Genomic DNA, 15759 nt, shown 5'->3' with positions numbered 1-15759 from the left:
ATTTATCAAGTAATAATACATAGAGATTCATTTTGCACAAAGTTTGATTTTATTTTTAAAAAGATGTGTAACAGTAGGAATATTCCTTAACAAAATCAAATTATGTTTAAAATGATTCAACTTAAGAAGTCATCCAATGGAAAATTGTGCATGTATAAACCGAATCTTAAATAACTCAAACTTGATATTAATATTATTTTCCCCCAAAAAAATATATGCGACAGGATTTTGATTTGATGTACATATAAGTTTGTTTTTCTGATCATTTGTTTTATTTTTGAATACTCAAATTCAAGGTAGTTTACTTCTTATTGTGATACTGTGAGAAAATACAAACCGTTGAAAATCAGAAACAAGGGAAATTCACCTCTTAGTTGTGGCATGTACAAATAATCAACAAACAGAAACTATATTAGAGACATTTGATTTCCTTATTATTCCTTTGTATTTCTTATAGTGTTATAGGTCTACGTTTGATAAAATTTTATACTATATATTTGACACTAACTTGCATGTTCAACGGTATATCTCCCATACAACTATAATTAGTAAGAGTTCAAATGACGTAGACGAAAACAAATGATCACGTATGACTTGATCTAATATTTATTTATAATCTTCAGTATTTTTTTTTTACATTATCTTAAAAGTGCAAAGCTAGTTAAACTTTATCAATCGATCGTTCATCGTTTGTCTAGCAAAACAATTCAGATAAACAGTGTCTTTTCCTTCCTCATATTTTTATCAGCATAGTTCAATGGTGTCCCTCCAGACACTTGAATGTCAATCCCAGTACAAAAGGTGGCATCAGCTGACAAATATAACGCTGTCATCCCAATCTCTTCAGGCTGTCCAATCCTTCCTAGCACCTTTAAGATAAATCATTACAAGTTGATAGATAAATGACCACATAGTCTGAGGTGTTTTTATGAGACTCGTTTCATATACAGCAACAAAAACTAAAACGAGGAAAAAAAATCCTGGAACTGTGAAACAAACCAAATTTTAATATATCTACAAAAACATTTAAATAACCTTTTTTATAATATTTTTCCTGTTTTGTCTTGTCCTTCATGATTTTCATTTTAAATGAACTTTATCGTCTTCTCCGTTTTCAGATTCATAATTTGATGCAAACTCGTATACATGTAGTTGACCTTAATATTCTCAGCAAATAATTTTAAAATTTGGCATTTTTCTTGGATTCATTTGTAGTTATTCAATAAAGTCAATAAAAAATCAATTTGTGCGATGGATTGACGTATAAGAAGAAACCGAAAGACGGATTGAACTTTTGGAACTTCCCTTTTTGTGTTACATGCATTTAACAATTTTACAATTTTATATACTATAGAATGTATAAAATATACATACAGAAACATCTTTGTATCGCTGCATCTGTTGTTCAGGATCTGGAGATATATCGACCATTTTTAAGAGGAGAGGAGAACTTGTAGCTCCAGGAGAAATTCTATAACAAACATGGAAAAACAAAGTGAAACCATGACAATTTATAAGTTATGAAATAATAATATATATGCAATAGTTTAAACTGAGTCATGATATTAGAATTGCATTGAATAAAAACTTGAAAAAAATAAGTGTACTATATTCTTGGCATTGCCATTCCTCTAACTGTTGTTTGCTTCAAAAATTGAGGTTTACTATATAAAATCAGCATGAACTTTTGGTTAGCACGCTTATCTTCGATGTTAAATATTGCTGATTTTGAAAATTGCACAGAAAGAAACTCGAATTTTTGTATCATACTGTAACGCAAAGATTGTATATCAATGAAGCTATACCCGAGTCTAATGAAACTATACCGATAAATGTACTTTACCTCCAACTTGATGGAGAAATGGGAAAGTTGTCTTGATAAGGAAATACTTGTACAAGAAAACGATCAAATAACTATCTGACATATAGAATAACTTACGAGTTTACTCGTACATTGTACTTCGCTTCGTCAATGGCTAGTGCTCTTGTCATGGCTAGGACAGCACCCTGTCAACAAAAAGTTAAAAAGTTAACAAATTTTAATTTTTATCGATATTTCACAAAGAAAATACAACACCACTATTCATAGACTTTCAGGGACACAAATGCTATTGACATCACCAAAACACGGCAGCAAGAGACAAACAAAACAAAAACGAATAAGAAAAATATGTATTCAGATAAAGGAAGATGTGGTATAAGTGCAAATGATACATATCTCCATCCAAGTCAAATTTTATAAAAGTAAACCATTATACTAGGTAAAATTACGATCTTCAACACAGAGCCTAGGCTTACACCGAACGGCACAGCTACTTATAAAAGGCCCCCAAAATTAATAGTGTAAAACCATTCAAACTCATCTTTCAAATGATTTATTTATTGACTGATTTGGCTTATAAGATATAAAAAGGAAACAATGCAATTTAAAAATAACAGTAATTCGAAAAGGAAAATAAAATAAAATAAATATCTATGAAACTAAAGCTTTTGGTGTTTATCGTGCCAGAGTCCAAATTCAACCTGAATGATTCGAATTACGGAATTTCTTCTGTGCAATCTTTAGTAAGTCTTCTTATAGCCTGATACTGATATAAGGAAACGTCAACACTTGTACCTCACCATGAAATTAAAACAACACATATTTAGTTTTAAGATGAGCTATCGTGTAACTACTCCAGAATCCTCAAATCTACTTACTTTCGTTGCAACATAACTAGTTGATCCTCCCGCAGCATGATGGCCGTCCATACTTGCAATGTTTATGATATTGCCTTCAGTTTTACGTAGATGTGGTAAAGCATACTACAATGAGATACACAGTTTACAGTTATACAATAAAATTGAGAATGGAAATGGGGAATGTGTCAAAGAGACAACAACCCGACCAAATAAAAAAAAAACAACAGCAGAAGGTCACCAACAGGTCTTCAATGTAGCGAGAAATTCCCGCACCCGGAGGCGTCCTTCAGTTGGCCCCTAAACAAATATATACTAGTTGTAAGTTTGTTAGATGCAAACTTTGTCACTAGCACAATAACACAGAGGGGTACACGTGACTGTTAACCTATAATACAACAAAAGAAAACGAAACTTCAAAGAATGATAATATTTCTGGTGAAAGAGCGGCTTTTAATTCAGGCCATAAGTGTGTATGCTCTAAAAGCTATCATACATTTATATCATTCCGCACATCTATCTTAAACGCCGCGGTGTAGCGTCAAAAGCTGTAAAATTGTATAGATTAAAAAAAAAAAAAAGACGGCAGTAAAATGTTACTCGGATAAAAACCAATCTGTTTGGTTTGCATCATATAGCAGACAAAATCACAAAACTAACCTTAGAGATCAGAAAATATCCAACAACATTTAAATCAAATAATTTAGTAAAATCCTCTTTGGATATATCATCTATTGTTTGGTATGGCGGATCTGCAACAAAGAAAAAATGCTAAAGTCGAAAACGGAATTCTAAAATTTTGATAGCAGCATATCCATATTCTTCTTCTTCGAATAAACAAAAAAGAGAAAGTTAGGCGAACATAATATTTCCATAGAATTGTTCTTCGAATAAACAAGTAGAGAAAGTTAGGCGAACATAATATTTCCATAGAATTGTTCTTCGAATAAACAAGTAGAGAAAGTTAGGCGAACATAATATTTCCGTAGAATTGTTCTTCGAATAAACATGTAGAGAAAGTTGGGCGAATATAATATTTTAACATATCGAAAAGAATAAATGACAAAATTTCTACCCTAAATCTTTTTATCTGCCGTCTAATTTATGGATGATGAATAAAAAAATAATTCTTTTGCAATTTGATTGATTTCTGGTGTATGGAGTATCGTAAGACAAAGCTCTTTGCAGATTGTAAGAAAAGGTACAAATTGTTTATATTCAATTCTGAGAAATTATTACACTTTTATCTATTTCATTTCTAAAGGAGCTACCTGAAATATGTTGATTGTTGGTTGCTTAACGTTCAGTGGCAAACATTTTATAAAAATAAAAGAAAAGCAAGAGTACTAACAAAAATGCTATACTATATTTAATTATAATTTGTTCTATTTGTGTTTATCATAAAACTAACATATAAAACAGCAATATTTGTACCAAAGGTGTTTCAATTGATAAGATTATTATATGATGTGGTATGCCTGTCAAGTACGAAGATGTGAATATTTTTGATAAAAAAAACTGTTTTACATCAAACTAAACCCGCATGTCCGCTATCAAATTATCAATCGATGATAATTTCCAAGACTCGGTACGCACATTTAACATAGAAATGCAGCTATATATTTTTAACAATAGTAAAACTATTTTTTTTTATGAAAGAAGCAAAAATTAAAAAAAAACTATTTTAACCGCATACCACTCCCGCCGATGAAGTTTTAACTGAATACCACTCCCGCCGATGAAGTTTTAACCGCATACCACTCCCGCCGATGAAGACAAAACATAAATTCCACACAAGACCACAAGGACACGTCAGACGCACATACAAGTTACTCACGGTATCCGGCATTGTTGATGACGCAGTTCAATAAACCATATTTGTTTATTGTTTCTTGTACCAAAAGCTGGAATAGTAATTAGCAAAGCGTTTAGAATACAAATTATTATGGGATACATATATGTCATAAGTGCAGGGGTGCAGTAAATTCTGTTATTCAACGGTGACAAATCGTGCGTCTGTTTTTTATTATGGTCTGAAAAAAGTGTTTTCAGCTATATAAGATCTTCAGAAAATTGACTTAAAAGTTAAGTACAAAAAGTGTTAAAAGTTTTTAAAAATGTATGCGTCTGACTGTCATACGTGAAAGGTTAAGCCAAATAAAAACAGATTTAATCCACCCCTTCCGACATAAGGAAATGTCTGTACAAAGACAGGAATATGACCGATGGTCACCATTCGTTATATGTGTTTAAACTTCGGTTTTGCCGTTTTATAATCGACTTTCTGTTTTGAATATGCCTTAGAGTTCATTTTTCTTATTTTACTTTTTACTGTAAACAATGACGCGCATTATGACATACAAGTGTATAATTTTTAATTCAAAATTATTAAATAACCTTTGAACTTACCTTGACGTCTGTTTCCTTAGTAACATCTGCAAATACAAATGTTGTTTCGCCGCCATAACCTGCTGCATTTATTTCCTTCTCAACAGCTTTACCCTGTTTTTCTAATAGAATTGATTGGATAAATAAAGGCAACAGTAGCATACCGGTGTTCAAAAGTAATAAACCGATTGAGACACACAAATCCGGGTTACAAATCCGAGGGAAATAAATTTAAAAAACAACTGCATTTAAAACCTTCAACATTATTATATTTGCAACAAATGAACAGAAATTTCTACGATGGATGAATGTCTACGTTCAAATTGGCAACAAACATGGAGCGTGTATATATATGACTTTGTTTACATTGATCTTTATGCTGTTTCGGATTTGTATTTCGCTACTAATTAGTTTCATAGTTTATTAAAGTAAACTCAGCCGCAGAAGACTGCGTAACAGGAACATATACACAATATAATTCACAACATATTTCATAATACATACAGTATACATTTTTAAATTACACATCTCCAGAAATAAATCTTGGTTTATTGCAATTTTAAATCAGACAAGCATCTTTTCTACCTTTTGAATAAAAATTGACAGCTTAGACAGCACATTATTTTTACAATATTTAATCATGCCCAGTACTTTTTTTATATTTGGATATTTTAAATAATATGGAGGTATGAACTTCCCTCTTAAATCTTCAGTTAACTTCATAATATACATATATAGTGTTACACATCCCCAAGACCAGCTTTAAAAAGTGGACAAATTCTCTTATTTCGTGGTACATTTCTCCATCTTCCTGTTTCAATGGGAAACTTTGTATAACATACCCTTAATTTACATATATTTACTCTATGACCCCGCCTTAATTCTAACAGATATGGTTATAAGCAAAACTCTTCTTTAAAGTGTAAATCAAATTCGCCCTTAGTGTATAGTAGTATGCGGATATCGGAGCTGGAACTCCCTGGGATATGGGTTGTAGAAACACCGGCACGTATACGTATCAACGCACGCTGTTCCTACAACTCCTGCGATTTTAAAATCGTTTATAACGTGGTGACTCACTAATAAATATATTAATCTTAAAACATGCAAATAGCAAAGACAATTACCGCCTATAAATGGTTGATAATATTTCATCTATTCCTGACTTGTATTTGACTTACCGTCATTGGAACAAAATACTACTTTAGATCCATGTCGAACTGAAAGAGAAAACAATCCAGTAAGCATACAATACTCATTATTATTACAGTGAGCATTCCTGTGGGAACAAAATGAGCTCCTTGGTTCAATCATATAGTGTTTATATATCTTAACTAGCTAGTCATGCCCGTGTGTGAAGTGATGACAAAGATTCTAACGAACTATCCTACTTGTCGATACTTATGTGTTGGTATTGCACAAGTCATGTCTTCTTTGACTGTCCATAGATGTACGTGTTTTGATTGATTTGAGTCTCTGATACATGACTTTTCTTCTTATTATTAATAATGTTTGGCTTAAAGTAACTATGAGTACTCTTCAATCGTACTTTTGTGTTAATCTGATCTGTTGACACTATTTGTAATGCATTTTTGTTAATGTCCGTTTACTTATTTGTATATCTCGTTTCACTAATTTTTATGCCTCACCTACGATAGTAGAGGGGCATTATGTTTTCTGGTCTGTGGCTCCGTTCGTCCGTCCGTCCGTCCGTCCTTCGTTCGTTCGTCTTAAAGTTTAAAGTTTTTGGTCAAGGTAGTTTTTGATGAAGTCCAATCAACTAGAAACTTAGTACACTTGTTGCTTATGTTATGATCTTTCTAATTTTACAGCCAAATTAGACTTTTGACCCCAATTTCACGGTCAACTGAACATGGAAAATGAAAATGGGGGTTTCAAGTTAAAGGTTAAAGGTTTTGGTCAAGGTAGTTTTTGATGAAGCTGAAGTCCAATCAACTTGAAACTTAGTACACTTGCTGCTTATGATATGATCATTCTAATTTTAAAGCCAAAATGATAGTGCCAGTTAAGCATCCGTGTACTTTGGACACATTCTTGTTTTTATATTTTCGACCTGTGATTGGTGTTTGGAATGATTATAAATTTCGCTTCTGTTCTCTTACTATGAAACAACAAAATTATCTATTTTGTAATGTATATTTTACTTACATAAGAACATGCATGTACCAAGTCGGTAATATGACAGTTTTTACCAATCCGTTTGGTGTGTTTTAGCTTTTGATTTCGCCAATTGATTATGGACTTTCCGTTTTGAATTTTCCTCGGAGTTCAGTATGTTTGTGAATTTACTTTTTCCGTACTCCATTATTTACCTTACTGCACAATTATTTTTGTTTATCTGATTTTGTCTTTCTGCTATTATTTGACATCTACATGTAACCCCCTTGTTTTTATTGATTTCGCATTTACATTGTGTCATAGATCAAATTTATTCGTTCAGTTTATGGTTACATGTTTTTGTTCATATGTCTTTTGAAAGAGTCAAGTGTTTGTAGTGTATCCTTTTATGTTGTGATATAACACTTATGTTTCAGGTTTGGTGAATGTTGGCGCCTATTTAAATGATTGATTGGGTATGCCTGTTATGGTCTCATTGAAATTTACTAAACCTTCATCCAATTTCAGCATATTTTTCATATTATCGTTAATCATCCTTAATGAAAGTTAGTAACTTAAACTGAGCTTAAAAACAACTGCAGAAAATTGACGTCTTTCGTGCCAATTTTTTTTTTTGTATTATAAAGAACACCTTCGCTTGCTGAGGGCTTATTATAATCTAAGTTCGAGTAAGATAGAATTTTGAATCCACAATGTAATGAGTTCCTTTAGTCGCAGTTGTAACTGGCGACATCCAATCCAAAACAGCCTTCTAGACGATAGCGTGTAAATGAAGAATTAACATGCTTATAAACATTACACCTGCAAAAAGTCTTTTTTCTCAAAACATAAAGCGATATTTAAAAAAATTAAACGCAATTAAAGGGGACATAAAGAAAATCCAAATTCTGACAAGTAAATCAGATTCGAAGCATAGAAGATTTAAGAACATAAAGTTAATTTAAGCTTTTTACTGCATTTTTAAACGTTCCTAACCTTGACTACAAATGATTTTTTATGTGCATGTTTCTAGGCTTTCACATAATTTATCAATCGTAAATGCAATTGGTAAATGTACAAAATTTAATTCTATGGAATAATATGAAATTATATATTTTTATACCAGGAAAAGCGACACAACTGTTACATATATAATACTCAACAAATATATCAGACGTATACGTATACTATGCCTTTGTCAAGACTCTCTCGTTTACCAGAAACAAAATATCAATTTAAAATTATTCAAAATCTATACTTTACATAATATTAAGAATCAAATGAACATTGTAGTTGAGATAAGTTTGACACGTAAGTAAATATGGGTCATTTGTGCAGCTAATAATAACTTGTACATATCACGTGATCTATGTATTATAACGTAATTATTTGTTCTCCCCGACGTAGACTTACCGAATACTTCTAATAAACCTTTGCCGATACCACTGGACCCTCCAGTAATCAAAGTTACTTTGTCTTTATACCGCTGACAACTTTCAGCCATTTTGTATGAGGGTATTAATGGAGGATCTTTAATTTCTGCATTCTTTATTTTGTTGTTCATTATTCTTTGTTTATTAATAGCACGGTCACCCCCATTATTTTCTATTCTGTATGTGTTTGGTTCATTTTTCAAATTTTCAGTCCATTATTCCCTTTATATGTCCATTATTTAAGCCCCCACAAAACCCTCGTATATCACATACATGTATATGTATATATTATACAAATTACTATCTTATTTATCTGAAGTCCTGATGTATAAGTTAGTATCTTTCAGAGATTTATTGATTATCAATTATGTATCATTTATCTGATATTTCGGATAATTATATCAGTTATTTGATTGTCTGATTTGTAGACAATTAATGTTCGTTATAGATATAGGAAGATGTGGTATGAGTGCCAATGAGACAACTCTCCATGCAAATAACAATTTATAAAAGTAAACCATTATATCATATAACAGTATTTGTTTTAATTATTCTTTAAAAAGTGTTTCTCAAAAATATTTCTCATACATCTTGCATCACACAAATATTCATACAGGTAAGTTATATAATGTTTTACAGTGTATTTAAATACCAGGTCTAAAGTTTTACTTTTAGTATGTGGTTAACATGAAACTGTTTCTTTGCAAATTTATATGTAAACATTATTTAATGAAAAAGGTATACTAATAAACGGATAAATTCACAGATTTGCAAAATTATGAATTGTTTTCTAAAAAAAACCACGATAAAGACTCATTTCATGATTTATACGTTGTTTAACTCTTTTTGCAACTATCTAATTTTAAACTTTGCAGATCACAACTTCGAAAAGACGAAAAATGCCCCAAAACCCACAAACGTATACAATACGTATATTTCTGTCCAGATTTTTTCAATACCTTCTCTGAGGAAACTTTACAAATTGTGTACTATATAAGGGTTTCGAACCCAATACAATGTATGCTGGGTTCAGAAAGAACAAGCTTGTTTTGTTTCGTATTATGATTGGCGAAGGATTTTTTTAGTGTATTTATGTTTTATTTTTGCTTTTTGCATTGCTTTTAGATTTATTTAAGAAAAGGGGGGGGGGGGGGGGCTGCCGTCAAATAGATTTATTCCCCTGATAATCAACAGCTATCAAATGCGATCGTATTTTCAATGTTTTAGTAAAAAGGAAACAACTTTTTTGAAACATTTAATAGGAAAAAAGGAAGATACATGTTATACGTCAATAAAATCCTTTCAAAAAGATTCTGAATTTTGTTGAATTAAAACATATAACAGTATTTGTTTTAATTATCGCTTAATTTTTTTTTCTTTTCTATCCAGGAAATTAGTAAGACTTATTTAAAGTTTGAAGGGGTGTCTGCACTAATTTCCAAATTAAAATAGAGTGTGTCAGTTCTTTCATTTTCCGCTTGACACCAATAAGGTATTGAAGCAAAAATGCTGGCCCGGTCACAAAAGAACATACCAGAAAGTAGTACATAAGTTAAACAAAATAGTTCCTACGCGTAGCTGTAATTTTGTCAAAACGTAAACAAAAAGAGGGGTATTTTTGTGTCAAATGAAAGCGCCAGGTCTTGGGATCACTGTAGAATCCTCGATGACAGTTTCTCTTGAATAATAAATTAATATTTGATACTTTGATAGGGGTCATATTTGCCTTGTCATTCGGGACGGAAGTACCTGGTTGGTTTTTTTTTTGATATATTTTTCATATAACCCAACTTTTTGGAACCAGTGCATTGTAATATGTAAATTAAGATATTTTTTCAGCGCAGTCAAGTCGATTATGTATATAAATAAAGACTGCTAATGAGAGAACTATCAACAAAAGTTCAAATGAAGTCGATGTACGTAATTATAGACAATCGTACGGTCTTCAACAATGAGAAAAACCCAAACCGTAAAGTCGGCTACGAAAAAACCCAGACAAAAATAAAATAGGAGTCAGTTTAATTTAGAAATCTAAAGGCCTAATTCAACGTATAGTTTTGTTATGAAATGACTGCCACTTTACTAATTAAAAGACAAAAGTAGCTTTAAATGCTCAAAATTGCATAATATAACACAGAAGGCTATGCATTAGTGTTTTTTGTTCCAGAAAACACACTTGAAGTAAGTGCGCAAGTTTCTTTCTTTCTTCACTCAGAAAATACAAAAATAGCCAATGTTGAAGTGGACAAGACATATGCGCAATATCTTTACGATTTAATTTCTAGCTGACACAATGGCCTTGACTATACATGAAATATTTGTCACTGGACGTTAAACCCCGACACAATTATGTCAATCCGCTATATTATAAACAAAGACAAAAAAAATTAGCAGTGTACTATCAGGCTGATATGATAATATTTTTTGTAGTCATAAGCTGCATGAATAAAAGTTGATGTGAAGTATACGGCAATGAGACAGCAATCCAACTACACAAATAACCAAAAGACATCGAGAGAGGGACGTGTAATCTTAAAAAATGGACCGGTGTCCTGACAATATGGTATATAGGTGCAATCAGATTTATATATTAATTTTTTTCTCACCTAGTAGTGAACACGGAAAATTAAGAATGAAATAGAAGGAGAACCAGATGAGGGTTATAATATGTCAATGGAACAATAACCTAACGACAGAATTAACGGAAATAAATATCTTGATGCATACGTACAGTCCGCGACAATAGTCAGGTCACCACACAATATTTCTTGCTCTTAATTGTCTCGATTATATGAAAGATATATTTGTTTTTCGTTACTTATTTTGTACATAGATGAGACCGTTAGTTATTTTATTTGAATTCTATTACATTTCCTTTAAAGCTGACTATGCGATATGGGTTTTGCTCATTGTTGAAGGCCGTACGATGTCCTATAGTTATTAATATCTGTGTCCTTTGGTCTCTTGTAGAGAGTTGTTACATTAGAAATCATACCACATCTTCTTTTTTTTTAAACATATAAATTCAACAAAACAAATCTAAGTTCTATAATAATAAAGGGGGGGGGGGGGCGGTACTGACAATACGATATGACGAAAGACAACAATCGCCAAGTATTCTGACATAGACAAAAAACCGTTAAACAGGGTTATATAACAGTTATAGGTTCCCATCATCCCCCTTTTCATTGGCAAAAGTATCAAAGAGAGAAATGGAGAAAGTTGTGTCTTAAAATTAATCTCGTCGCCTAGACGTACGAGTTTTACTCAAACCCAACAAGGGTAGAGTTCCCACCAGGTCTTTTTTTTTTTATCTTTATTAGTTCCCACCAGGTCTAAAGCTTTACTTCTAGTCTGTGGTTAACATGAAACTGTTTCTTTGCAAATTTATATGTAAACATTATTTAATGAAAAAGGTATACTAATAAACGGATAAATTCACAGATTTGCAAAATTATGAATTGTTTTCTAAAAAAAACCACGATAAAGACTCCTTTCATGATTTATACGTTGTTTAACTCTTTTTGCAACTATCTAATTTTAAACTTTGCAGATCACAACTTCCAAAAAGACGAAAAATGCCCCAAAACCCACAAACGTATACAATACGTATATTTCTGTCCAGATTTTTTCAATACCTTCTCTGAGGAAACTTTACAAATTGTGTACTATATAAGGGTTTCGAACCCAATACAATGTATGCTGGGTTCAGAAAGAACAAGCTTGTTTTGTTTCGTATTATGATTGGCGAATGATTTTTTTAGTGTATTTATGTTTTATTTTTGCTTTTTGCATTGCTTTTAGATTTATTTAAGAAAAGGGGGGGGGGGGGGGCTGCCGTCAAATAGATTTATTCCCCTGATAATCAACAGCTATCAAATGCGATCGTATTTTCAATGTTTTAGTAAAAAGGAAACAACTTTTTTGAAACATTTAATAGGAAAAAAGGAAGATACAAGTTATACGTCAATAAAATCCTTTCAAAAAGATTCTGAATTTTGTTGAATTAAAACATATAACAGTATTTGTTTTAATTATCGCTTAATTTTTTTTTCTTTTCTATCCAGGAAATTAGTAAGACTTATTTAAAGTTTGAAGGGGTGTCTGCACTAATTTCCAAATTAAAATAGAGTGTGTCAGTTCTTTCATTTTCCGCTTGACACCAATAAGGTATTGAAGCAAAAATGCTGGCCCGGTCACAAAAGAACATACCAGAAAGTAGTACATAAGTTAAACAAAATAGTTCCTACGCGTAGCTGTAATTTTGTCAAAACGTAAACAAAAAGAGGGGTATTTTTGTGTCAAATGAAAGCGCCAGGTCTTGGGATCACTGTAGAATCCTCGATGACAGTTTCTCTTGAATAATAAATTAATATTTGATACTTTGATAGGGGTCATATTTGCCTTGTCATTCGGGACGGAAGTACCTGGTTGGTTTTTTTTTTGATATATTTTTCATATAACCCAACTTTTTGGAACCAGTGCATTGTAATATGTAAATTAAGATATTTTTTCAGCGCAGTCAAGTCGATTATGTATATAAATAAAGACTGCTAATGAGAGAACTATCAACAAAAGTTCAAATGAAGTCGATGTACGTAATTATAGACAATCGTACGGTCTTCAACAATGAGAAAAACCCAAACCGTAAAGTCGGCTACGAAAAAACCCAGACAAAAATAAAATAGGAGTCAGTTTAATTTAGAAATCTAAAGGCCTAATTCAACGTATAGTTTTGTTATGAAATGACTGCCACTTTACTAATTAAAAGACAAAAGTAGCTTTAAATGCTCAAAATTGCATAATATAACACAGAAGGCTATGCATTAGTGTTTTTTGTTCCAGAAAACACACTTGAAGTAAGTGCGCAAGTTTCTTTCTTTCTTCACTCAGAAAATACAAAAATAGCCAATGTTGAAGTGGACAAGACATATGCGCAATATCTTTACGATTTAATTTCTAGCTGACACAATGGCCTTGACTATACATGAAATATTTGTCACTGGACGTTAAACCCCGACACAATTATGTCAATCCGCTATATTATAAACAAAGACAAAAAAAATTAGCAGTGTACTATCAGGCTGATATGATAATATTTTTTGTAGTCATAAGCTGCATGAATAAAAGTTGATGTGAAGTATACGGCAATGAGACAGCAATCCAACTACACAAATAACCAAAAGACATCGAGAGAGGGACGTGTAATCTTAAAAAATGGACCGGTGTCCTGACAATATGGTATATAGGTGCAATCAGATTTATATATTAATTTTTTTCTCACCTAGTAGTGAACACGGAAAATTAAGAATGAAATAGAAGGAGAACCAGATGAGGGTTATAATATGTCAATGGAACAATAACCTAACGACAGAATTAACGGAAATAAATATCTTGATGCATACGTACAGTCCGCGACAATAGTCAGGTCACCACACAATATTTCTTGCTCTTAATTGTCTCGATTATATGAAAGATATATTTGTTTTTCGTTACTTATTTTGTACATAGATGAGACCGTTAGTTATTTTATTTGAATTCTATTACATTTCCTTTAAAGCTGACTATGCGATATGGGTTTTGCTCATTGTTGAAGGCCGTACGATGTCCTATAGTTATTAATATCTGTGTCCTTTGGTCTCTTGTAGAGAGTTGTTACATTAGAAATCATACCACATCTTCTTTTTTTTTAAACATATAAATTCAACAAAACAAATCTAAGTTCTATATTAATAAAGGGGGGGGGGGCGGTACTGACAATACGATATGACGAAAGACAACAATCGCCAAGTATTCTGACATAGACAAAAAACCGTTAAACAGGGTTATATAACAGTTATAGGTTCCCATCATCCCCCTTTTCATTGGCAAAAGTATCAAAGAGAGAAATGGAGAAAGTTGTGTCTTAAAATTAATCTCGTCGCCTAGACGTACGAGTTTTACTCAAACCCAACAAGGGTAGAGTTCCCACCAGGTCTTTTTTTTTTTATCTTTATTAGTTCCCACCAGGTCTAAAGCTTTACTTCTAGTCTGTGGTTAACATGAAACTGTTTCTTTGCAAATTTATATGTAAACATTATTTAATGAAAAAGGTATACTAATAAACGGATAAATTCACAGATTTGCAAAATTATGAATTGTTTTCTAAAAAAAACCACGATAAAGACTCCTTTCATGATTTATACGTTGTTTAACTCTTTTTGCAACTATCTAATTTTAAACTTTGCAGATCACAACTTCCAAAAAGACGAAAAATGCCCCAAAACCCACAAACGTATACAATACGTATATTTCTGTCCAGATTTTTTCAATACCTTCTCTGAGGAAACTTTACAAATTGTGTACTATATAAGGGTTTCGAACCCAATACAATGTATGCTGGGTTCAGAAAGAACAAGCTTGTTTTGTTTCGTATTATGATTGGCGAATGATTTTTTTAGTGTATTTATGTTTTATTTTTGCTTTTTGCATTGCTTTTAGATTTATTTAAGAAAAGGGGGGGGGGGGGCTGCCGTCAAATAGATTTATTCCCCTGATAATCAACAGCTATCAAATGCGATCGTATTTTCAATGTTTTAGTAAAAAGGAAACAACTTTTTTGAAACATTTAATAGGAAAAAAGGAAGATACAAGTTATACGTCAATAAAATCCTTTCAAAAAGATTCTGAATTTTGTTGAATTAAAACATATAACAGTATTTGTTTTAATTATCGCTTAATTTTTTTTTCTTTTCTATCCAGGAAATTAGTAAGACTTATTTAAAGTTTGAAGGGGTGTCTGCACTAATTTCCAAATTAAAATAGAGTGTGTCAGTTCTTTCATTTTCCGCTTGACACCAATAAGGTATTGAAGCAAAAATGCTGGCCCGGTCACAAAAGAACATACCAGAAAGTAGTACATAAGTTAAACAAAATAGTTCCTACGCGTAGCTGTAATTTTGTCAAAACGTAAACAAAAAGAGGGGTATTTTTGTGTCAAATGAAAGCGCCAGGTCTTGGGATCACTGTAGAATCCTCGATGACAGTTTCTCTTGAATAATAAATTAATATTTGATACTTTGATAGGGGTCATATTTGCCTTGTCATTCGGGACGGAAGTACCTGGTTGGTTTTTTTTTTGATATATTTTTCATATAACCCA

At 31.9% G+C, this 15759-nt stretch overlaps 1 protein-coding gene across 1 annotated transcript; it reads right to left on the bottom strand.

Annotated features, from left to right (window-relative positions):
* Nucleotides 1–616: 616 nt before the first annotated feature.
* Nucleotides 617–8703, bottom strand: LOC134683918 (17-beta-hydroxysteroid dehydrogenase 14-like). The gene is made up of 9 exons (XM_063543234.1): nucleotides 8599–8703; nucleotides 6249–6287; nucleotides 5089–5189; nucleotides 4517–4583; nucleotides 3340–3431; nucleotides 2701–2805; nucleotides 1940–2007; nucleotides 1375–1471; nucleotides 617–869 (listed from the first exon to the last, which is right to left on the bottom strand). The coding sequence occupies exons 1-9, from the start codon at nucleotides 8687–8689 to the stop codon at nucleotides 708–710; spliced, it is 822 nt and encodes a 273-aa protein (XP_063399304.1). The 5' UTR covers nucleotides 8690–8703; the 3' UTR covers nucleotides 617–707.
* Nucleotides 8704–15759: the final 7056 nt, after the last annotated feature.

The sequence above is a fragment of the Mytilus trossulus genome, chromosome 9 (assembly GCF_036588685.1).
Source record: "Mytilus trossulus isolate FHL-02 chromosome 9, PNRI_Mtr1.1.1.hap1, whole genome shotgun sequence".
In the NCBI taxonomy this organism is placed as follows: domain Eukaryota; kingdom Metazoa; phylum Mollusca; class Bivalvia; order Mytilida; family Mytilidae; genus Mytilus; species Mytilus trossulus.
Note: the sequence above shows the minus strand (reverse complement) of the source record. Positions and strands in the feature narration are given on the sequence as shown.